Source organism: Chaetodon trifascialis, chromosome 13 (genome assembly GCF_039877785.1).
Source record: "Chaetodon trifascialis isolate fChaTrf1 chromosome 13, fChaTrf1.hap1, whole genome shotgun sequence".
In the NCBI taxonomy this organism is placed as follows: Eukaryota; Metazoa; Chordata; class Actinopteri; order Chaetodontiformes; family Chaetodontidae; genus Chaetodon; species Chaetodon trifascialis.
The window spans coordinates 13,684,627-13,707,500 of NC_092068.1; the positions used below are offsets into that span (position 1 = coordinate 13,684,627).

General features: G+C 43.2%; 2 protein-coding genes across 7 annotated transcripts in view; one reads left to right on the forward strand and one right to left on the reverse strand.

Moving 5' to 3' along the window:
- The first annotated feature begins 945 nt into the window (after positions 1–945).
- Positions 946–5,044, forward strand: ap3m1 (adaptor related protein complex 3 subunit mu 1). The gene is made up of 9 exons (XM_070977389.1): positions 946–1,016; positions 1,364–1,641; positions 1,778–1,949; positions 2,093–2,230; positions 2,332–2,417; positions 2,508–2,641; positions 3,012–3,219; positions 3,359–3,503; positions 3,948–5,044. The coding sequence occupies exons 2-9, from the start codon at positions 1,369–1,371 to the stop codon at positions 4,046–4,048; spliced, it is 1,257 nt and encodes a 418-aa protein (XP_070833490.1). The 5' UTR covers positions 946–1,016; positions 1,364–1,368; the 3' UTR covers positions 4,049–5,044.
- Positions 5,045–5,574: 530 nt separating this feature from the next.
- Positions 5,575–22,874, reverse strand: part of LOC139341080 (vinculin-like) — a 24,125-nt gene continuing 6,825 nt past the window's right edge. Inside the window, exons 3-24 of one of the 6 annotated variants that reach the window (XM_070977390.1) lie at positions 21,753–21,903; positions 20,673–20,781; positions 19,094–19,216; positions 18,109–18,269; positions 16,072–16,162; positions 15,839–15,986; positions 15,574–15,727; positions 15,101–15,276; positions 14,914–15,012; positions 13,850–14,040; positions 13,365–13,391; positions 12,929–13,128; positions 12,491–12,619; positions 12,179–12,328; positions 11,959–12,067; positions 11,503–11,805; positions 11,269–11,393; positions 10,709–10,894; positions 9,300–9,476; positions 8,027–8,230; positions 7,838–7,942; positions 5,575–7,499 (exon numbers count right to left, since the gene is read on the reverse strand). In XM_070977390.1, coding sequence (XP_070833491.1) covers positions 7,353–7,499; positions 7,838–7,942; positions 8,027–8,230; positions 9,300–9,476; positions 10,709–10,894; positions 11,269–11,393; positions 11,503–11,805; positions 11,959–12,067; positions 12,179–12,328; positions 12,491–12,619; positions 12,929–13,128; positions 13,365–13,391; positions 13,850–14,040; positions 14,914–15,012; positions 15,101–15,276; positions 15,574–15,727; positions 15,839–15,986; positions 16,072–16,162; positions 18,109–18,269; positions 19,094–19,216; positions 20,673–20,781; positions 21,753–21,903 — 3,265 coding nt within the window. In that variant the 3' untranslated portion in view covers positions 5,575–7,352. The remainder of the gene's footprint in view (positions 7,500–7,837; positions 7,943–8,026; positions 8,231–9,299; positions 9,477–10,708; positions 10,895–11,268; positions 11,394–11,502; positions 11,806–11,958; positions 12,068–12,178; positions 12,329–12,490; positions 12,620–12,928; positions 13,129–13,364; positions 13,392–13,849; positions 14,041–14,913; positions 15,013–15,100; positions 15,277–15,573; positions 15,728–15,838; positions 15,987–16,071; positions 16,163–18,108; positions 18,270–19,093; positions 19,217–20,672; positions 20,782–21,752; positions 21,904–22,874) is intronic. The other 5 variants (XM_070977392.1, XM_070977391.1, XM_070977393.1 and 2 more) reach the window with 5 other exon arrangements.

The following is a 22,874-nucleotide window of genomic DNA, read 5'->3' on the forward strand; positions in this document are numbered from 1 at the left end:
AATTAATTTTCAAGGATTTTACGGCAGGCGATTTAGAAAATCCACTTTTGCATTTGTGTAGACAATACATTGCCAGCAGAATCGTATCGTTTCCAAGATAGTCAACATTTAAAAGTTTTACCTTTTCACTTGACTTGGCTGTTTTAAGTAAAAGCAAGCAAACAAACAAAATGCTGTACACTATCCAACAAGACACCGATACAGCAGAAAGACAGAGTTAGTGACCAGCAAGTGAACATAGTAGCTGTAGCAGTTTGAGAGTCAAACATTTCCCTCATGAGTTGATGGAAACTAGAGCTAAATATACACATACTGGTTGTCTGACAAAGACATGCTGTACATACTGTCTTTACTGTGCTTACTTGAGGCCATGGTTATAATTTCACTATGTAAGTTGCAGCACACCTCTGTGGTGGATCTTATTTTAATATTGTAAGTGCAGTACTTCACCAAGGAGCTTCCAGTAAATTGGAGTATTTCCAAGTTCAGTTGAAATACTAGATCACTTCCTTCACAGTTTTGCAGCTCATCACAAGTCTAAAATGTGGTTAATAGAGCTGATCATTAAATTGTGACAGCTTTTTGTATTTTTACTTCTGAAACCTGACATGAAGGTAAGAGTTAGGGTGTGGGGTCTGCTACAGCTCTGCCGAGGACTTAAAACTTGTCCTGTTCTGAGTGGAGGGCCTGCACCGACACCTGAAAGGCGTAAACCAGGGAACAAAATCACATAGACAACATTAGCTGCCCGAAAACGTTGCCTGATTAAAAAGTCGGAAACTTTTCCCCGAAGTAGCGACCGGGTTGACGCGAGAGTTTGCTTGATATTTAAATCGTCCAGAATATATTTAAATACTTTACTAGTAGTATTTAGGCCTTATTCTTTTGATTTGTCGGTATTTTTCCTGACTTTGTTGCGTTTACGTGTGCACAGATCTGCAGGCGCCTCCTCAACAGACAATTCTGCCATATTGGCACCAAGGAATATTCTTGGCACAATCGACTGGAGTTAGCAGGTAAAACTTTGTAAAACTTTGTAAAAGTTATCTTCTATTTATAGTTTTCGTGTCGCTGTTCACTCTCAAGTTAATGTTATTTTGTAGCATTAAGATGCAGCTTGTGAAAATTGCCAGAGGTCGCCAGTCTCGGAATTGCTAGCCGGCCGTTTAATTCACCTGAGATGATGTTGCTGTGAGAGATTGACAGCAGGTTAATGTTGACAAGTGACACTGCTTTCCATTTGCACTGCGTCGTTTTGACAAGGAGTTTAGCTTTTAAAGCTGCTGATTTCGTATCTCTGTCCGTCTCTCTTACTCAGTAACACAATGCACTACTAACAGCAACAGCCTCCTCATTGTTGCAGCTGAGATGATCCACAGTCTGTTCCTGATTAATCACTCTGGAGACATCTTCCTGGAGAAACACTGGAAGAGTGTCATCAACCGGAGTGTGTGTGATTACTTTTTCGAGGCGAAGGAGAAGGCAGTGGACCCCGAGAATGTGCCCCCTGTGCTGCAGACCCCACACCACTATCTCATCAGCATATACAGGGGAAAGCTCTTCTTCCTGTCTGTCATCCAGACTGAAGTCCCTCCGCTGTTTGTCATCGAGTTCCTGCACAGAGTGGCGGACACTATCCAGGTGTGATTGAGCTCTGTGTTCATTTTGATAGATGTTACAAGTCAGACGTGTAGTATGGAAATGAGGCAAAAATCTTTTTAGCTTGCGTACATCAGTCTGGTGTTTGCTTTAGTGTAACAGGTATTTTTGTCCTCAGGACTACTTTGGAGAGTGCTCAGAAAGTGTAATCAAGGACAATGTGGTGACAGTGTATGAGCTTTTGGAAGAGATGCTGGACAATGGCTTTCCACTAGCAACAGAGTCCAACGTCCTCAAAGAGATGATCAGGCCTCCCACCATCCTGCGATCGGTTGTCAATACGCTCACAGGTAAACAGAGGTCACCCTGACTCTGGTGGTAAAAGTCAGTCTGATCTGTACCACCCTCTGTCTGCTTATCTCTAAATTGAATAAAACAAGCAATGTCTGTGTGTACATTCATGTTTCGGCCTTTGTTTTTGTGTGTTTTCCAGGAGCAAGTAATGTTGGAGACACGTTGCCAACGGGTCAGTTGTCCAATATCCCATGGAGGCGTGCTGGTGTTAAATACACAAATAATGAGGCGTATTTTGACGTGATTGAGGAAATAGATGCCATTCTGGACAAATCAGGTACAAACAACAATTTTTCTTTTTTCCCTGGAAGATTACAATGCATCATTTTCTCTGCTACTCTTGAAACATGCTCATCTCCCTCAATCTTTCTTATTCAGGTACAACCGTATTTGCAGAGATCCAGGGTGTAATTGAAGCCTGTGTGAGGCTCACTGGGATGCCTGACCTGACTCTGTCCTTCATGGTGGGTTCATTGTCTTTAAGCGCCGTGTTTCTCTGCTTGTACGCACGTCCAAGTTTAACATCCGCTCGCCATCGTTGTTTTTGATGACAGAATCCCCGTCTTCTCGATGACGTGAGTTTCCACCCGTGTGTGCGGTTTAAGCGCTGGGAGGCGGAGCGTGTCCTGTCTTTCATCCCGCCAGATGGAAACTTCACCCTCATGAACTATCATGTCAGCTCTCAAAAGTAAGCAGAGGCAGAGCTGTATGTCTTCTTTACAGAAAGTGATTCATCCTTGGCTTCTGTGTGGTCCTGTGCAAGAATGTTTAACATCTCAGTGAAATCAGTTTATGTATGAATAATCAGCAGGTTTGACATACAGATGAATTTGTGAAAACATGTGATCTGGTGGTCAACATCCTTTAGCAACAATAAAATCTTTGTCGTGTTATTTTCTTTGGGTTTCAGTCTGGAGGAGTCGATGGAAACACTGGTTTAATTTTCTGCACTAAGAATTCACAATCCGCATTTGTTGCTTTGTTAACTTGTAAGCACAAGCTGGTCGTTGTCTGCCCGCTAACTGTTTATTGTCACCGTGGTCTGTGTCCTTCCTCAGTCTCGTGGCCATTCCAGTGTACGTGAAGCAGAGCATCAGTTTCTTTGAGACGGGACCTTGCGGTCGCCTGGACATCACAATCGGACCCAAGCAGACCATGGGGAAGATGGTGGAGGCCTTGATGGTCACCATCCACATGCCTAAAGCTGTGCTCAGTGCTAACCTTACAGCCACACAGGGGACCTACACCTACGACCTCGCTACCAAGGTAACCAGCTGTTTACAGCAGTGATGCAGTAGGTCTGTGTTAAATGAAACCTTCTACTTTTAGATGTTTTTAGTAAACTAAAAATAGAAAGCATCTTGCTTTATTGTCCTTACTGGGAGCATGTCTTCTGTTTTGGTAGGTGCTTGTTTGGGACATTGGGAAACTGAACCCTCAGAAGCTTCCTAACTTGCGAGGCAGTCTGACTACACAGGCAGGTGCCCCCAAACCTGAAGATAACCCCTCACTCAACATTGACCTGAAGATACAGCAGCTCGCCATATCAGGTAATCTTCACTACATGACCTCTTAGTCTTTAACTGGTCTAAGTTTAAATTCCAGAGACGTCAGCCCTTTTAGCCCTGCTCTTTCTCTCCACCACGTTAATGGTTATGGTAGCAGTCATCTTTATAAGCAGATATCTGGAACCCATCAGCTATTGTCTCATGATGATTTTAGCTTTTTATTAGCTTTTTAAAAAAAATGTATCAGCATTCATATGCAGATATCTGTTCGTTTGTATCTGCGCGGATATCCGCTGGCTACATCGAAAAAGCCCCGAGGCCCCGGCCTTTGCCCCCAGAGGCTGAATGGTCGTCAGACGATAGCCGATGGGTTCTGAGGTTGTGGTAGCGGTGACACACAGTGTTTGTCATGATGGCGTTCAGTTTGAAATTGTCAGACTTGATGTTGTTGAATTGTTTTTCCACTCATCGCTCCCCTCTGTGCAGGCCTAAAAGTGAGTCGTCTTGACATGTACGGGGAGAAGTACAAGCCGTTTAAAGGGGTCAAATATTTGACCAAAGCTGGGAAGTTCCAAGTGCGGACCTGAGCAAAGACTGTCAGAGGCCAGCGGTCAACAATCTAACGTGCCAAATAGGGGGCAAGTTACCACCCCGCTGAGTCATCTCCTCAATAAGTCTTACCCTCATTGTAATTAATGAATGATTTTGCGTTCTAACAGTTATTTATTATGTGTTTGGCATTACATATATACGACTGGATGGTGTTTGTGGCCTGTAAAGGGAAGCCTTAATAATCAATGTGATCTTGTTGAAGTGCTATTAGTTCTCCAGTTTAAATGTGCTGCATAGTGTGCAACATTCCTCTTTCTTTTTGGACTATTTCTCTTTTGTTTTTTTTGGTCTAACACCTTCTGAGTGTTGCCTTAGGGGAGTATTTTGCTTTGAAAAGGGACACTCGCAGCTCACCGCCTCACTCCTCACGACATCAACACACCCATACAATCCTACTTGCATGTTGCCTGAGAGTAAGCAGCTGCACCTTTGAAAACCTTTTTACATAATATATGGTAGCAAGTTTTATATATACATATATATATATATATATGTTTATTTTTGAAGAACCTTATGTCTTATCTACTTTCTGAGTAGCTGCAGTGTGTCTTGAGGCACTGTCTTTGGTGCAGGTATTTTTGCACACATTCACTCTTTAATGTGGCCTTGTAAGGACGTGTGAAGGTGCTTTGTATAGCACATAACAGCACAAACTGCATGTTTTTTGAAGCCTGAGGGAAGTACATCTCTGAAATATATCTTATATCTAAGGTACATAGTTCGACTAAGGGAGGGTGAACAACTCTCTGCAGAGCCTAGCTACAAGGGAGTGATTCAGTGCTGGGAACAGTAAAAAGCACTCAGAAACCTACAGTACAGGATTCTCACATAACCTTGAATGCAGCGTCTTTACTCAGCACAAGATTTGCACAATCAATTGTCCACGTGGAAAAATACTACTTAAAGCTCTTGTACGAAGTTGAATCTGCATTTCACTGTTTAAGATGTCTTATAAAAGCTTTAAAATTGTCTATTTGTCTATTGTCTAAATCTTTTCTTCTTTTTTTTTTTTTTTTAGCCTTGCTCACAACATGGCTCTAGTGACGGCACTGTTGGCCTGTTGGTTGCCACTGTTGTCATATCTCAACAACTGGATGGATTGACATAAAACTCCTCAGAATGAATGGTCCTAACTTGGGTTAACATAACTTTTGCTCTAGCGCCACCAGCAGGTCAGAGTTTAAATATATGCAATACCTTTGTTTACAAATGAGCTTTGCTGTTTCACTGTGCATTTAGTGGTAATTAGCAAATGCTAGCATGCTATTACACTACACTAAGATGACAAACATGGAAAACGTACATGTTAAAACTTCCACATGCCAACATTGCATAGCATTTAGCGTCAAGAATCGCTGTGCCTTAGCCTCACAGAGCTGCTAGCCCGGTTAGACTCATATTAAATACACTGAACACTTGAAATCAGCTTGTCAATTCTTCCTTTCACTCATTTTACGTTGCGGTACGAGTCATTCAAAGCAAATTAAGAGGCTGACTCCAGTCGTCATTATAGTCTTTTATTCTTCCAAGGCACAGCAGATGTGTTGGCAGGGCTAGAAGCTATCAGAATACATTCAGGGTGTGAATGAACACATCAAGTACACACAGAAGTACACCCTGTGGCTCTCAGTGAGGGCTCAGTGGCTGCTACATGCTCAGTAGGCCCAAATAAAGATGAAGATGCAGTTAACATTCTGTGCGGCTGTTTGGAGCATCATGGAGACCGCTCACTAATACTGTTCAAGTGAAGAGGCTTCACACATACATACACATACAAATTCTCCATTTAACAGTTAAATTTCCCCAACCACTGTAAAAAATGTGGAGTAAAACCTGATGGGTACTGTTTAGAGAATGAGCTCATTTGATTGCTTCTGACATTGAGGTACCAATCTTGATGATGAATGAATCAGTAAATTGCTGTGTAATTATTCCAGACAAAACACTCCTTTGTACAGTTTTTTTATTTAAAACTAAAAAAAAAAAACTAGACTGATAGACTAGCATCACTGCCTGATATCACATAAAAAGGTTGCTTTCAAACCACCGGGGTCGAGTGGAAAATCCGTGTAAAAACGATCCATCAGAGCAGAGTGGGACTACTGAGCTCACACATGGAGAAGAGTCTAAAAACAGGATGTTGAATGGCTGCCTAAAATCACTGCTTTAGAGCAATTTTGACAGCACTACAAATAGTAAAAAAAAAAAAAAAAAAAGCAAAGCAGGGGAAAACATTTTCTCCTTTTTATGATAATAATAATAATAATAAAAAACAGATGTCAAAAAGCACCTCAGAGTCACAGCCACAGATAATAATCTGTCTTTTTTTGTAATAACCTTGTGTTAAAGTGTTAAGAAAACTTCATGAAGCTTACAGTAATGTAAAACAAATCCTTTGGCATTGTTCACTGTGATAGTTAAATAAAAGTTCAACCAAAGAAGTAAAAACATATTAAAAACATCTCAACTCATCCTGACTTTACTGTTGCTCATATGGCAACAGTCCAGTGAAAACCTCTGATCCATTAAGTATCAGCCTTCCTGCAATCAACAACAACAACAAAACATACATTTCTTTCAAATTATACAATCACTTTAGAAACTGTGTCATTTGCCTTTAAGTTGTAACACTTTAAATCCAGAAGACCTTTTAGGACAGCAGCGATGATGTGATCACCTCTGAATTCACAGATCTTCAGTTAAGATCAGCGTTATTACTCAAAGTAAACATGAGGAGGAGAGCTCATCAGCCCACGCAAGACTCCACACTCGCGGTGTATAAAGCTCAGAGCTGAGTGCTGTCCATAAAACAAATAATCACTGTACATACAATAGACAGTAAGAAACTCACTGAAAAAAACTGAACTGAAGTAAATGTCCTCTCGGAGTTAAGTATCTTATTGTCATCATTTGCCTTTAGAAAATAGAAAACATTTTCATGCAAAAAATATATACCTGGGATTTGGATAAACTCTTGTAACACAACATACCAAAATATATATTAAAAATTGTCTCCGATTAGCCTGCGTGATGCCACACATACAGATAAAGGGAACAGGAGAGCGAAGCTGAACTCACCCCAATAAATGAAACCTGCTTATCTAATGGTTCCTGGTAGACACACCCGAACTACAGCGGAGGATGGATCACAATCACCTGCGGCTTCCTCTCTGAGGAAGCGCATCGTGATGAGTGAGTGTGCACACGGCTGCTTTTACTCGCAGTGTGTGCTTTCTGTGCCAAGTTAACAGTGTGACTAGAGTCAGCGATCAGGTTTGTTTATTGGTACCAGGGGGTCTTGCGCACCCAGCGAAGGGTGAATCCTGCATCTGTGCGAATCTTGATGGAGGCGGCTTCTGCCTCTCTCACGGTCTCCTTCACTGACTGCATCAGATTCTGGGCGTTATGTACCAACATCTCTGTGGCCTGGTGAGGGAAACATTTGGAAATGTAGCAGTTAGGGGGCAAATTACAATGTAGATGGAACAAAATGGAGACAAGTTAACAGTGGTGGAAGAAGTATGTCCTACTTGAGTAAAAGCACATATAATAATAATGTCCCTTCTAACTGATATATTATCATGTATTACATGAACAGATTGTTGATACTGATGAATCTTGCAGCTGGTTGTAAGAGTACAGTACAGTACAAGTACCTCAAAAGTGTACTTAAATATAGTACGTGAGTAAATGTTATTAATAACTTTCCACCCCTGCTGGCTATCAGGGATACACTGATCCAATGTGCAGTTTTGTGACTTTACCTGCTCTGACTCCTCTTCACTGATGTTTGTTCTTCCCAGCATGGTGGCTTTGACAGTGGAGAGGATCTTCAGCTGAGTACTGATGGTAGGGATTCGTTCACACACCTTTTAGAAGGAGAAAGATGTGTAAATTATATCACACATAGGATTTTTCAGCATGCGTTTGTGTCTTCATGGGTTTGTCCTCACCTGCAGCAGATTCGTTCTGATTCGTCTGTCGGTGCACTGCTTGGCCACCTCTTTGGCCAGCCTCGTCACCTCATCCGAGGCCTTGGCGATGTCCTTTGCACACTGAATCAGCGCTCGCTTGTTCCCGCTTCCGCCACGCACCAGCCGAGACATTTCTGCCATTAACAGAGCCATCCGCTTGGCCGCTGCAATGATGTCGTTACCCTGTGAAGAGGGAGGGAGGAGGGGGTGGAGGAGGAAGCAGGAAGAGCTGTGAGCAGGATGCTGGAGAGGAGCATGGCTTTCGATAAGCAGATGAGAATGCAGTGGAAAATACTGAGTCATGTTTCCACACATTTTTTTCTGATGATACTGATAACAATCAAAATGTTGGATATTGAAAACAGTGTTATGAAACTCTAAGAGGATGCTAGTGCTTTGTTTAAAAGCAAAACAGGCACTACACTTAAAAGCAGAAAGCTGCATGCAGCATTAGTCAAAGTTAGCACGTGTTCTTCAGCCCTCATGGAAGAAGATAACTGTGATATTTACCCTCAGTTTGGGAGGGAAACAGTGTTGTCTCCCTCATATCGCTGTCAGCCTGGGGTTAGTACCTGTGAGGTGATGTTCACAGTGTTGGTGCTATAACTACACACCCTGACACTAAGAAGCAGAAGCAGGTGATCATACCAGGCAAGCAGGCAGTCTAACGTCAAAGCTACATCACCCAGAAGTCTTTGGGAAACTGTCATCCTTGGCTTCACAGGTTGGCCAGACAACGAGTGATTGACAACAGCGATAACAGCGCGACAGAGCGCCTGGCTCCTCCTTTAAACCACTTTACCTAATCGTGAACATAAGGGAGGGACGTGTGAAGCCAGTACCAGTTGATCCACTTGGTGCAACAAACAAACTTGCCATTCCAACAGTCCTCGACCTTTAGTACAACCTGGCATCAGCATGACCGTGTGCCAACCATGTCTGAGTGTGATGCAACAACAGTAAAAAAACGGCAGCCACAGCTGGTTGGAGGTTTCCATGGTAGTGGCAGATGCAGAGCTCATCGTTTGTGCAGCCACAGTGACTCTCAGCTAGTACTCCAAAGGATGTTTCTTTGTCCTGCAGGGCTTTCCTTGTGTGGTGCTTCATCTCTTTGCATGCGTGGATGTGTGTGTGTGTGTGTGTGTGTGTGTGTGTGTGTGTGTGTGTGTGTGTGGGGGCTCACACACTGGGACTTTACTATCTGGCCCAAGTCTGGTTGTGTGTGTGCTCATGTGCATGTACGTGCGCAGACCTTGCTGGACCACTTGCGCGCCTCCTGGTGGAGAGACTGGGCAGCTGCCAGAATGGGTTGATTGACAGGTTGGTTGGAGGGCATCATCAGCAGCTCTGGCTCATAGTCATCCTCACCATCAGTAAACTCATCTTCATCATCTACCTCCCTCTCCTCTACTGCCTCCTCATCCTCAGGCTGGGTGGGGCAGGGGCGGGGGCAGGGTTGTTGGCGGTGGTTGGAGGAGAGGGATCGATTGAGATGGAGGGAAAGGGAGGCAAAGAGGGTGGGAGGAGGAAAAGGGAGGAATGTGGAGAAGAAGGGGAAAGCCAGGGATGGCAGGAAGGAAGGAAGCATGGGAAAAGGAGGCATTTAGTACAGTATGAGAGGCACTGGATGGAAGAACAGAGGACAGGTGATTTACAGGAGGGAGAAGGGGCGAATACAAGCGCTGTGAAGGAGCAGGGAGAGGGGAGGTGAAACTGCACGAGCAAGCAAAGATGGGAAAAAAAAAGAGGAAAGAGGAGCTGGTTTGGGCAGGTAGCAGGTGGATGATGGGCCTGACTCTGACTCTGGCAGTGGCTGAGTTGACAGTTTGTGAAGCATTTGCACAATCAAAGTCTAAGCGTAACAGAAACCATTGGTTGGCATCCTTACAGTGTATTTAGGTTTTTGTCAAGCAGTGTCCTGGAGTGTGACCTAAGGCCGTTTACAATGGATATTTCATGCCTGGTTTCCAATGGCACCTCTGATGCATAGAGCATTAAATAGGTGTGTCAAAACTGCCAGGAGTGCCACAGAGGGAAGAACGGTTATCAGCTCCATAAAAAGACTGAGAGGGCTAGATAATCAAATGCTATTTACACAGAATAACTGGTCCCATACACAGTTCCTCCACACAAAAACAGTTGGACACACACATACAGAACATAAACCCCATCAGGGACAAGAAGGCAAAGAATACAAACTCTGCAACGAACATAGTGTTTTCTGCTTCCATTACAGACGAGAGGCTGGATTGTCTCTCCGCAGATGACTCGATATCTTATATGTACTTTATGCATGTAAGTGTGCGTGTGTAAGCCATGAACAACTGTACATGCAAACACCTCGAGCAGATGACAGTTTCCAGTTTCCCTCTAAAACTGGAATCGAGCCACTGACATTTCACCATCAAGACAGTTTCGGTAAAAACTTGATTTCAGTATATTCACAGAATATGAGAAGGTGCTTCATCATCGGTCGTGTGTATTATAGTCAACAGAGAGAAAAAGTAATATCAGTCAGGTCTATTAACATGATATAGAGATATAACTAAGCAGCTAGCTTATTTTACTTTATTTTTATTCCATGTATGCTACTGATTTTCAAATGTGATGGCGTGGACACGTATGTAAATCGTTCGTTTCTCCATGTTTGTGTGAACTAACCCTGCTGGACCACTTGCGTGCCTCATCATGCAGCTGCCTGGCTGCCACCATCATGGGCTCGCTGAGCACCTCTCCAACCTTCTGCTCTGGGAACTCCTCATCCTTCTCCTCAGGAGGAGGGGGCCGAGGCGGGGGCACCTCGCCCTCTGGCAAAGGGGGCTTGGGTGGTGCCTGCTCATCACTAACCTGGAGAAAACACACAGACACACATACTGTATGTTACATGGGGAATGTGAAGAGCAGATAATCAGATAAGATCAAGTTGAAGAGGACACGATTTTCAGGGTGTGTCAAGTTACTCTTTAAGCATGTCATAAGTATAATATATAATAATACATATTTTGTTTGCAATATATCTGACTCCTTAAAGTGAATTATTTTCAAACTCGTTTCCACTTGGTGAAACCCAGCTTCACATTTACAATTACACCTGAGAGCTGTTGACTTTTTCACTTTACCCATCTGTATTAATGCATTCATTTCGTTTGGTGGTAAGGAAGTGGTGGGTCATTCAAAGTTTTACCGTGGAAGATAGCAAATATGTGTTTTACTGCGCTTACATGGAGCTGGTCCAGGTCAGGTGGCGGAGGAGGGAAGTCGGGCTCCTGAGGTTGAAAGGCTTCTCTAACTTTTCCGACTGCAGCCAGGATCCTCAGGCACGAGTCCAAATAGGCCTTCTGCAGAGCTGTGGAGGAGAGGTTGAAACATAAAGACAGATGATAAAGTGAATGAACCTGTATCATTCGTTGTCATACAGTATCTTGAACACGTGTTTGCTCAGTGTATTCCTGCACCTTTATCTTGTATGTTGCCGGCCACTGCCTTAGCATCCATCACCATGGGCGAGATGGTGTGTGAGAGGATGTCTGAGGCATGTTTCACCGTGTCTCTGAAGCGCGGATCTTCAGAGTTCTCCACTTCCCTCTTAGCCACCAACAGAACCCGGTTAGCTCGTCTTGCTATGCTTGTTGCCCCGGCAACAAGCATTTGGGGCTGAACATTTGCCATGGCAACTCTGCACTTGTCAATGTCTTTCTTTATAGCCTCCTCAGAAGCATCTAACAGAGATTTGGTGTCGATGGCCTCATCCACCAGACCTGAGACGAACACACCCACACATGCACAGATTAACCTCTGAATCTCATCTGCAGTATATTAATGTTGTTTGAGAGCTCAGTTTGATGTAGCTGCACTGCAATTATTATGTTCAATAATTTAAGTAACACAACAAATGATGAGAAAATCCTCACCGGTGAGTCTCTCCACGTTGTCAATCCACTGGTTCTTCATGGTGTCAAAGTGCTCGTATGCTGCTTTATTTCCAGGATTCTTCAACAAGATGCGAGCAGCAGAGGTCACCTGGACATCAACAAACATGTCACACCGACTGTGTATGAGACCCTGACAGTGGCATGTTTCATCCATGTATGCAGTCATGCAAATCAGGGACAGCAAAACAAACATTAGCACCTGTGGTGTGAGCTCCCTGGCATGTTTCACAGCAGCATGTATGCCCTCTACAGTGCTCTTATTGGCTGTTCCCACTGCAGCGGCCTTCTCTGCAGTTGCCCCCAGCCGACCTGCGTGGGCCTCAAAGTTCCCTGCACGCTCTTCAAAAACCTACACCAAACATAAATGTTGGTATTGTCAGACTAGAGACATGAAACATGTTTTATTGGGCTTTTCACACACACTCACTCATCTGGATGGTGCAGAATCAGTAGAAATTAGGCTTCGAGGACTAGTTGCTGTAACCAGCACACATTTTTGTACATTACAGACCTCCTCCCTGTTGGGGGCATCAGGGGGAGCAGTTGCAGCCACAGCCAGCAGTTTGATAGGGGTGGTGGTGTCACTGAAAACATCAGATACTTCCTGGGTCATCACCTCCTGCATGTGCTGCCTCAGGTCCTGGTGGAGGCAGAGAGTGTCGTATCTGTCCACTAGGTGGAGCTGTGCACCAATACTTTCAATAATAACAAACATACACATCATATACACAAACCCAAGACTTCATGTTTTTTTATTGATTCTCCATTCGATCAAATGGCAATATTCAGATGACTTGACATGTTTGGTATATCTGGACACTTTGTGATCTTAACTATGATTAAATTTCACCTCTGTGGGTCTGAACAATGTTTGGCTGCAGAAAAGAAGTGACAGCGACCTTGATTCATTTATGAATGAAAAAGTGTGTTTGTGAGCCCGCTGAGCTACCTTGAGGCTGTCCTGCAGTTGTGCAGCTGTAGCTCGGGCATGAGGAGCCTCAGCCTCGCCCCTGCCAGCCATGTCTGCCAAAGAAGTCATTAGAGCCTCCGTTCTGTCGCAGCGTCCGATCATATCCTGTCGATACGGGCCTAACAGGCCTCCTGCCAGCCTCCTCCCTTCTCCAACCATTCCTCTGATTGCTGCCTGACCTGGGGAGACACAGGGCAGAAATCACTATTACACATGTAACTATTAGATGCCCTTATTTAGACATAGAGCATCTTCAAACTGTCTGACAAGTACTAAGAATACGAGAGGTGACAAATGACTGTGGTTCATATATCCTTTCTTGTAAATTAGAGAAGAGGATGCTGACTTCACACTGACTTCATAAACTTTCTAGGTTTGGTTAAATCTTCTTAGAAAGCACATAGTGGGCAGGTACCTGTGTTCCACTGTAGTATCTCACACTCTGCTCCCAAAGGGAAGCATGCAAGGAAATAGGAAACAATAAAAATGACAGGACAGGAACAGCAACTGGCATCAAACAAAGCATTAAAAACAATGACATGCTCCCTGGAGTCAAGTTAATCATTCATTCAGTGATTCATACAGATACCTCACTGTGGGCATTTAAGGAAATGCCACCAGTCACCAGCACAGTCATTTCTTTACCACATTCGGAAATGTCAAAAATTAACACTGAATGTTGAAAACGAGACACTTTGCAGTCTCCTCGTGGACCACTTAAACGCCTCACATCTTTCAGGATCCTGTAACTGCCAGAGTCTCAGGTGTTGCCATAACCACTTTCACACGCTCTCCATCACCCATAGAGAGTGACAAAAGTCATTGAAGGTCAGAGCGTTTATTTTCGAACCAAACTACTACATCATCCTTCCCTGGAGCTGTCATCCAACCCACGCTCACCTACTCCTCTGTCGTCAACTCCGGGGTTGTTCACCCAGCGGAGGGCCTGTTCCATCTTGCCCTCCAAGGTGACGGCGGGTTTGGCTGGTCTCATGTTGGCCACGGCCCGGTTGGTTTTGGACTGCAAGGTTAGCAGCGCCGCCCCAATCTGCTTTGCCAATGCACGGGCCTCTGGGCTGTCACCTTTACCCCTGAGACAGTAACAAATAGAGAGATGATTTGAGGGAGGACACAAAAAGGCATAAAAGTCATGTAGTGTGGAAATAAGCTATTAAATACAGAATTCAAATCAATCAAAGCAGAAACCCTGTAAGACACCAAGATAAAGGGAAATACCACCGTCAGAGGCTGATGCTACTTTTTCATCTGTTTGTCAACATTCATTTTTGTCTTGTTTAGCCAAAAATAGAGACAAAATGTTTTTATCACTGGTTTCTAGTGGGAGCATGTGGGTGTTTTACATAAAAGTACAGGATTCGACGAAAAATAATTCCTCAAGGAAATACATAATGAGTTTCATTACTATTGACAGATTTAAGGCCAGAAGAGGAAAATAATTTCACACACTTCATTGGTTTGAAATATTGAATCCAATTCTTCTGTGGTCTTGTACAATCAGTCCTTATAAGGTTGTACAGTAAAATAGCCACATATAAGAAGTGCAATGACCTGCACAGTCACATTTTTCTCCTTTTAAAGTTCAGATCCATAGTTTTCATATGGATCTAGGTGACAGCTGGCTCATTTGGTTTACTTTTTAATATTTATGTCTGGTCTCCTTTTATGGTCAATACATCCAGTGGAAGTGGAGCGCAGAAAATATATTGCTAACCATGACTCATGCTGTGGTGATTCACTGCACGACAGTACCATCTAGTAAATTAACTGCTCTAAATTCAACAAACTTGCCACCAGGCTGTGTCTTTACTTCATTTCAAACATGAAAATCTGTGGCATGAACCTTGAATTGAGTGGTATTTTCCTTTAAGCTCTAAGTTTGGATCCGCAAAATCTTAAAAATAAATAAATACCATGACCCCATCACACCATATTCAAACAGAAACCTTATTGTAGGACTGATGCCCAGGGTTGACAGGCAACAACATATTTTCCAGGCAGGTAATATATGCCAGCTATTGGCTGCATGAGGTTGCAGTTTGAGCCTACAAAAAAGAGGGTCTAAGAATTACATAAAGTATTCACATGTCACGAGTTATTGGTCGTGCATGCGTCAGAAGATGGAAAGCCTACTGTTTGCGTAGCTCCACAAGTCTGGCAGTGAGGCCTGCGATCTCACTGATGGAGCGCAGGATGTCATCCCTCTCTTTGGGGTCTTCACATAAATCTGCAATGCGCTTGGCCTCTGCTAGTAGTGCTCTGATGTTCTCTTCCCCCTCAGGACCGCCATTAGGATCAGCCAGCCAGGCCTGAAAAATGCACATATATGGCTTAGTACTCATCTGATGAGATAAGCAACATAAATCTGTACAGTAACACTAGAGAGCATCAAGGATGGGAAAACGCCACTAAACACTGCACAGTGCATAAGTGCATTTAGCTTTAAATTATTCAGTGAAAATTTCAAACTGATTGGGCTTGCTTGGAAATCAAATTGGAAAGAGAAAAGAGACAGAAATGGGATGAAGATACTGAGCAAAGATGAAGTGTCATTCACTGGGGAGAGGGTTAACATGGATTACTGTGCTGTTGTTGTTTTATCTGACCTGTGCAGCATCCAGCCTTCTGGCAATGGCCTGCTTGGCATTGATTAGAGCCTCCAACCTACGAGCAGCACTGTCCACTTTGCCAAATAACAAGTCTAAGCCCTGTGAGCACTGGCCTGCGCGCTGCACACACCCTGGGGTCGGGCCCTGGCCTCTGCCATGAAAGGAAAACACACACAGCTGACACAGGATGGCAAAATACATTAGATGAAGGGCAGTTAAGTTGACGGTTTGGCTCACTTTCTCTCAGACAAACACACACTACCTGGCTCGTAGGTCGGCGATCTGGTCGGTCATTTGTCCCAGAGCCTTAGTGGTTGCCAGTATATCTTTCCTCTCCTTCCCAGCACACAGCTCTCCCACCTTACCAGCTTCATCCAGTATGACACGCAGGGCAACCTCACCGGGGTCTCCTGGGCATGACGAAACACCCCAAGAATCTAAAAATCTACAAATCTGACTGAGTGTTTGAGCAGGAAGCATAAAAATCACAGTTACCTGGTTGTCCATGGGGGTCTTTGAGCCAGCTTTTAGCTTGTGCCATCTTTGACTCAATCAGAGCCAGAGATCTCTTCAAAGCCTCCATATCCTGAGGTGGAGAGAAAATACAACATTATGTACAGCTATGTCAAAACGGCAGTGGGTATTAAATAACGAGGTTCTGCTTTACATTTTGGCATGCTGTAAATAAAGAGTTGTAAGTAACAACTAAGTAGTTTTTATTCATTACTATTCGAACAATAATGTGCCAAAATAAACTCTGGGTTGCTGTGAGCCAACATTAAAGGAACAGGTTATTTTTCTTACTGTCAACAAAGTTGATAAAAATACCACAAATGAGGCATTAGTCTCAAAACTGCATGTGGCACTAAGCCCATTCATTCCCACTGAAGACATTTCTTTAAAATGAGTCACAAAAAGAAGGTGTGGGTTCATAAAAAGATTTAAATTTTCTAAAATAGCTGACAACTGCAATTTTTAGCAAACACTCCTCAAACAGGAATAAATAGCACTTTTGTTGGGCACTACTTTCAGCTGCGGATTAATACACATTTGCTGTGCAAGTCAGTATTTGCAGCAGCCGGACAGCGTAGATGGGATCGATTAGTGATTAGTGCTGGTGTGGTAACAGTGTTCAGAAGTTTTTCAGAAGAGGAAAATGAGACATTTGAGGGATGGTAATGACCTCACATCTGAAATGCCACAAAGTCTTTCAATGCTTTGTATCAGGTGGAGAAAAAACAAAAAAGCCAATTTTCCAGCTCAGAGGAGAATGAACCGCTTAAGTGGAACCATTCAATACAGTCCATCTATTATGAATGCGTCTGGACACCAACCAGCTTATTTCTATAATTCATGACCAGAGAGGAGGACAGTCAGCGTGTGCCAGCGGTTCCCCCACACACTGACAGTAAGTGCTTATCACAGCTTATGCACAAAGTATGTGGTATATCCACAGCAAACACACAAACACACATACACACAAAAACACAAACTGACAGATCATTGTCTGAGGTAGCTGTGTGCAGAGAAACATGCAGGGTTACAGGTTAGACTAGTGAAACAGATCTGAACTTTGCCAGTAAATGAACTCAGGGCACATTCTCTAACTAATGGGCACAATACATTTCCAAGAGAGAATATCCTGCCCAAAAACAGCGTCTTACTGTGCTACTGAGAGCTGTAACACACAGTAAACATCAGCAACACAAAGAAGGAAAGTACCATGATTGAAGATGGATTGAATTTCCAAAGCAGTTATCATTAAAAGAAAAAGGTTATTTAGCTTAAAAACGTAAACAACTGTCATCTGTTTCAAGCCATTTGACTCAAATGGACATCTGGAGACAAACGGATGCACATGTAACGATATAGTGATGAAGAGTGTGCACTGAACATCATCACATCAACTAACAGTCAGTGGACTAAAACACATGACACACTGTTAAATACCAGCATGACAGAAACATATCTAAGCATGAGGATGTATTTCCTTCTCTCTCTCTCTCTCTCTCTCTCTCTCTCTCTCTCTCTCTCTCTCTCTCTCTCTCTCTCTCTCTCTCTCTCTCTCACACACACACACACACACAGACACACACACATACACACTTGCATGCTGGAAACTTCAGAGGGGGAGAGAAACAGGCTTACCTTCTACAGGGAGGAAAAGAATGGAGGAGGAAGGTAAAGAAAGAAAAGAAAAAGAAAAAACCAGGAGTTATACTACCAAGCAAAAAGAAAAGTGAAGAAGTGAATTATTTTGGAGGTGCTCTCTTCAGCACAGAGGGGTGTGTGTGTGTGTGTGTGTGTGTGTGTGTGTGTGTGTGTGTGTGTGTGTGTGTGTGTTTGTGTGTGTGTGTGTGTGTGTGAGTGTGTGTGTGTGTGTGTGTGTGTGTGTGGCTATGTGTGTGGCTATGTGTGTGCAAACAGGCACTCCAAAGCAAAAAATACGTATCTGAGTTTTCCAGTTGTTTTGGGGGGTTTAGGGTATAAAATGAAGAAAATCCTAGCTGAAGTGTGCAGCGCAGGTCGTACCTTATTGGCCCAGGCATCCTCGTCCCACGTGGTGAGCTGTAAGACTCTTATGATCTCATTGATTTCAGCGCTAATCTTCTCAAAGGTAAACCTTCTGTTCCTCTCGGCCTCCTCAACGCCGACGCCCCGACTGCTCTTGGTTGCAACAAAAATCTTTACAGCTGAGGACAGAAAGGTGAGTACTGATGATGACAGGTTATATAGGAGCACAGATTTATCACAAAAGATATAAAACTGTTCATTAAAGCAACTATTTGCAGCAAGCTCTGGCAGTGTAGTATCCAAAAGCTCCAAAAAACATGTGTCCTGCCATCAAAATGATCTAATTCACCTTAAACACTTAAAGTAGTGGCTTTAAAGCTGTATTAACCCACATTTTGGCCACTTGGGGGCAGCAGAAACATCATATTATCACCCTTTTAGTTGATGGCAAACAGTTGCTTATTTATGCATCAGCAGATATGAAGCAACATTAGCATTTGTTCAAGTCTAGCAACTGTTTTGGTCTCCACCAACTCCTGCGAGAAATATATGGTTCTATAGCTCCTAAATGCTCCGTTATGTGTTCACCAGCTAGCTGCTAGCTTAGTTTTCCAGATGCTGGGTATGTAGCGTACAGTGGGTTTGTCAGAGCTTTTTCACTGACACCAGCTGCCTGCTGCGGCCAAAAACCAAACATTTTTTCAATTAAATTTACATTCAACATGCATGTTTGAATGCACAGCTTGCAAAAGCTGTGACAGCGTTTCTCTTCTTTGCTGGTACAATATACAGTATGAGAGACACTGGTAGAGCAGCTAGTGGGCGATGTGTGTGTGCAGTCAGTCTGACATCCCCAGCAACTAATGACTGTAATTATCAGCGTTGCTATAACAACTGCTGGATGCTCAGTGACCTGCAATGTCATTTGCCCACACAGACAGACAGACAGACAGACAGACAGACAGACAGACAGACAGACAGACAGACAGACGCACGTACACACCGGATATGAGCATAGGCAGCAGCTCTTTGACAGTGTTCATGGAGTTGACGAGCATCTGTCTGTGTTCTTGGTGCGTCAGCTCCTGCTGCCTCTCCTCAATCATCTTTGACATTTTGGTCATCCCTGAGGAAAAGAAAGAAATTTTTTGGTACTGTGAAAGTTCGAATGTATCAAAATCAAACCAAGGCAGCAGGTAGAATTCAGCAAAAGGTGGTGAGCTTTTCTGTTTGGGGTTAGCGTCACAGTTTTAATGCTCTGACAGAGGCCGACGGCATCCTCTGGTGTATTCACCAAGTGAGTAGTTCCAACACATCCCAACAGATCATTCCTTCATGAGCGACTGATCTGGCACAATGAAAGCATCAGTCAAGTGTGAGAAGAGCTTGGCATCAGATTTCCTCTGGCTCATTATGCCACTATGTACTGACAACACAATTGACCTTTTACCTCTGATGATAAATAGCCTGTTTATGGTGCTGCTCTAATGCCAGTGAAAAGACTCCTGTCTTTAATCACGGCATCTTAGTGTCAGAGAGGCAGTCAGTTAATTTTATTTTTCATCATGACAGATGGGTGTTTTGACCCTGAGAATGGTCTGAAACAAAGGTTGATTGCACGGTTCATGTTTTAGTGGTGGCCCTAATAAAAACTTTCTGCCAATGCCAAATTGTGTGACGCATTTGTGATAAACCTTTTTGTCTGAATTATTAAGAGAATAGTAATTATCTGGACAGTTAACTGAATATATAAGGATTCAGTTTGCTTGATTTGCTTGATTAATTGATGATTATTTGCTCCATAAATTGTGAAAAATGTCCTTCACAAGTCCAAGGTGACATCTTCAAATTGCTTGTTTTGTCCAACCAACAGTCTAAAATCTAAAGGTATCACATTAAACAAAAAAATTTCTCACTATTTAGAAGGTGGAACAAGGCAATGTTTGGTATTTGTGCTTGAAAAACGACTTCAACAGTTCAGTTTTCAAGATATTTTTTGTATGATTTTTTGACTGATCGTTCAACTCTGAACTGGAAGACTGTGCCAATGCTGAATCACTGCTGCTGCAGAGCTCTTCCTTAAAATAGACATTTTTCAGTGCAGACTTGGTGTAACAGCCCATGATTTTGATGCCTGGCTGAAAACTAAGTAGGGTTTTTGTGCATATTTGATGGCCAGTTTTTGCTCATATGGACTGGTAGCAGTAAAACAAGATACTTCCAATGAAAGACGTAGAAATTCTAGTTAATGTGTAATGTGGAGGTCATCACTGGTTTGATTCGCTAATGACGTTTGCGCTCCCTCTCTCTCCATATTTCCACACAATCAACTGTTGAATAAAGGCATAAAGGCACAAAATATAACACAAAATGCCTACAATGTACATGCTCAAATACATTTTGTATGGGTGCTCTCCGAAAAGGACCCAGATCTTCAGTTTTAGTCAAACTGCATGAAATGTCGCTCCTAAAAAGTGCCATTTTAAGAACCACACGGACTCATCCTGACTGAGCAGCAGCTTTAAAGTGGTAGTGTTTTTTATTCATTTATTCATTTTTTAAAAAAGAAAGCTCCTGCTGACCTGGTCCCAGGTTCTTGGTGTAAGTGATGAGGTCCTCCATGGTCTCCACCACCTCAGCTACTGTCAGATACTCTAGGATACCTTTACACACGCGAATTATCTTACGCACCTGGGACACAACACAGACATCATCACAAGCAGATGAGAGCATGTATGCAGGCATAAAACAAAGGCTGATAATGCAGATCGAAGACAAACTTCTTTGATATGAGAACAAAGCTCAGTGTGTGCATGAGCTTTTTTTAGACAGCACTGAAGTTACCCTCTTTTTTGTGTGGCATCTTTGTGAATGTGTGTGTGTGTGTGTGTGTGTGTGTGTGTGTGTGTATTCGTGTGCAGTCTTGTGATGTACATCTTGTGACTCTGAGAAGTAACTCTTTCAGAAATGAGGCTAGTGATGAGAAGTGGAGAGCATTATCACGTGCCCAATGTGACTGCCATCAAACACTTAAAACACACACACACACACACACACACACACACACACACACACACACACACACACACACACACACACACACACACACACACACACACATATTTCCACCACTTTTGGGGACATTACATAGACTTGCATTCATTTCCTGGACATTACCCTAATCCTAATCATAATCACTATTTGCCCAGCCTAGGACTAACTCTAAACTTAGCCTAAGTCTAAAATTTAATGATTTACATTATAGGCCTCTTGCATTTTGTCCCCATAAGGAAGATGAGTCCCCACAATGTGACTGTGTAAACAGATTTATGTCCCAACAGCATGAGTAATACATATCCACACACAAACACACCAATGCAGGCTGGCACATACCATATACTCTCTCTCATACAGACAGATAGACACAGATTCAGCCACACACACAAACACACATCCTGAGTTATGACAGAGGGAAGTCATTTGATCTCAGTGATTAGATCTGGCTGCATTTGAGACTCCATTACAGACTCGCTCTAAGCTGAGTTTCTCCTTCCTCTGTGCAGCTATATAAAGCTTTATTTCCCTGAAAGATACCACACCTCTGAAGTAAGAGTGATTCTCAGGACACACACATGGACATAAGGAGGCAAACACACACACACCTCAGCCTCATCAAAGGTGAGGAGCAGGTCCGACGTTCCGGACAGTATCCCTCTGGATCCATCGATCAGGTAATCTCGTGCAGGAACAGAGTATGGATCTGCCTTTAGCATCTGCGCCGCCTGGACGAGTTTTGAACTCGAGTTCTCCACCCTGAAGAAACACAGCTGGCTTAAGACGAGCAGTCAGGGTTGAACCCAGCACATAAATCTACTAATAACAGGAATTCACCACCTTGTAAATCAAATAGATCAGATCTCATCTCACATCTACCAAAGAAAATCATGTGTCACAAACAGACAGCTACAAGGTGTTACAAGGTGCACACATACTGTAGGGAAGTGTGCTGATGCGCCAAATTTGGGATCAATACAGTAAAGTCTAAGTCTAAATGTGAAGAGATTTTTCTGTTTAGTTCTGTATTTGGGGACCTGGGATTCTGAGTCTGTTGTGTTTGAAATAAAACAACCTTTAATATAGCAAAACCTGCCAATTTCTCATTAAAACGTGAGAATGGTCCAAGTTTTGGGCTTTCATACCTATTCTTTAGAGATGAAGGATTAGTTAACCTGAAGAAGGTGATGGATTTTAAAAGCACTTAATAAAGCCAAGTCCCTCCTCTTTCTGACCCCCATTGGTCAGGGTATCGATGGCTGCTGGTTCATCTATATTTAGGCTGGTTCACATTCCCACACGCCCCCTTCTAAGCCCTGTGAGTGAGATTTATGGTGTAATGGGCCGTGCATGTGCAAGTGAGCCTGAAAGAGCAGTGTGTGTAGATTGCTTGAGGTCTGGTCCCTTTTCTTAAAACTGAAAAACTAATTGAAAAATTGAAAAACAAGAGATGACAGAAAATGAAATAAAGGAGAGAACAAACTGGAAACAGATGATGTCACATGTGCAGTAAAAGCAAAGAAAATACCCACAAATGCAACACATACAGGCAAGCAAACACAGCCTGATGTTAAAGTCCTGTGATTGCTGAGTAGCAGCTCTCAGCCAGCACCCAGAGTTCATGTCAGCTCTTCAGATGCAAGCTGGCAAACAACAAACAGCCTCTCAGAGGTCTGGATGCTGGAGCCGGACAGTCATCCGGGCTCGCCTCAGAAGTGGCCCTTTGTTGC

What these genes read in the sequence shown, in the direction of transcription:
- ap3m1 (XM_070977389.1), top strand. Translation starts at nt 1,369, where the DNA reads ATGATCCACAGTCTGTTCCTGATTAATCACTCTGGAGACATCTTCCTG. An exon ending in GGTTGTCAATACGCTCACAG is followed by an intron (nt 1,950 to 2,092) that starts GTAAACAGAGGT and finishes TGTGTTTTCCAG; the next exon opens with GAGCAAGTAATGTTGGAGAC. An exon ending in ACAGCAGCTCGCCATATCAG is followed by an intron (nt 3,504 to 3,947) that starts GTAATCTTCACT and finishes CCCTCTGTGCAG; the next exon opens with GCCTAAAAGTGAGTCGTCTT.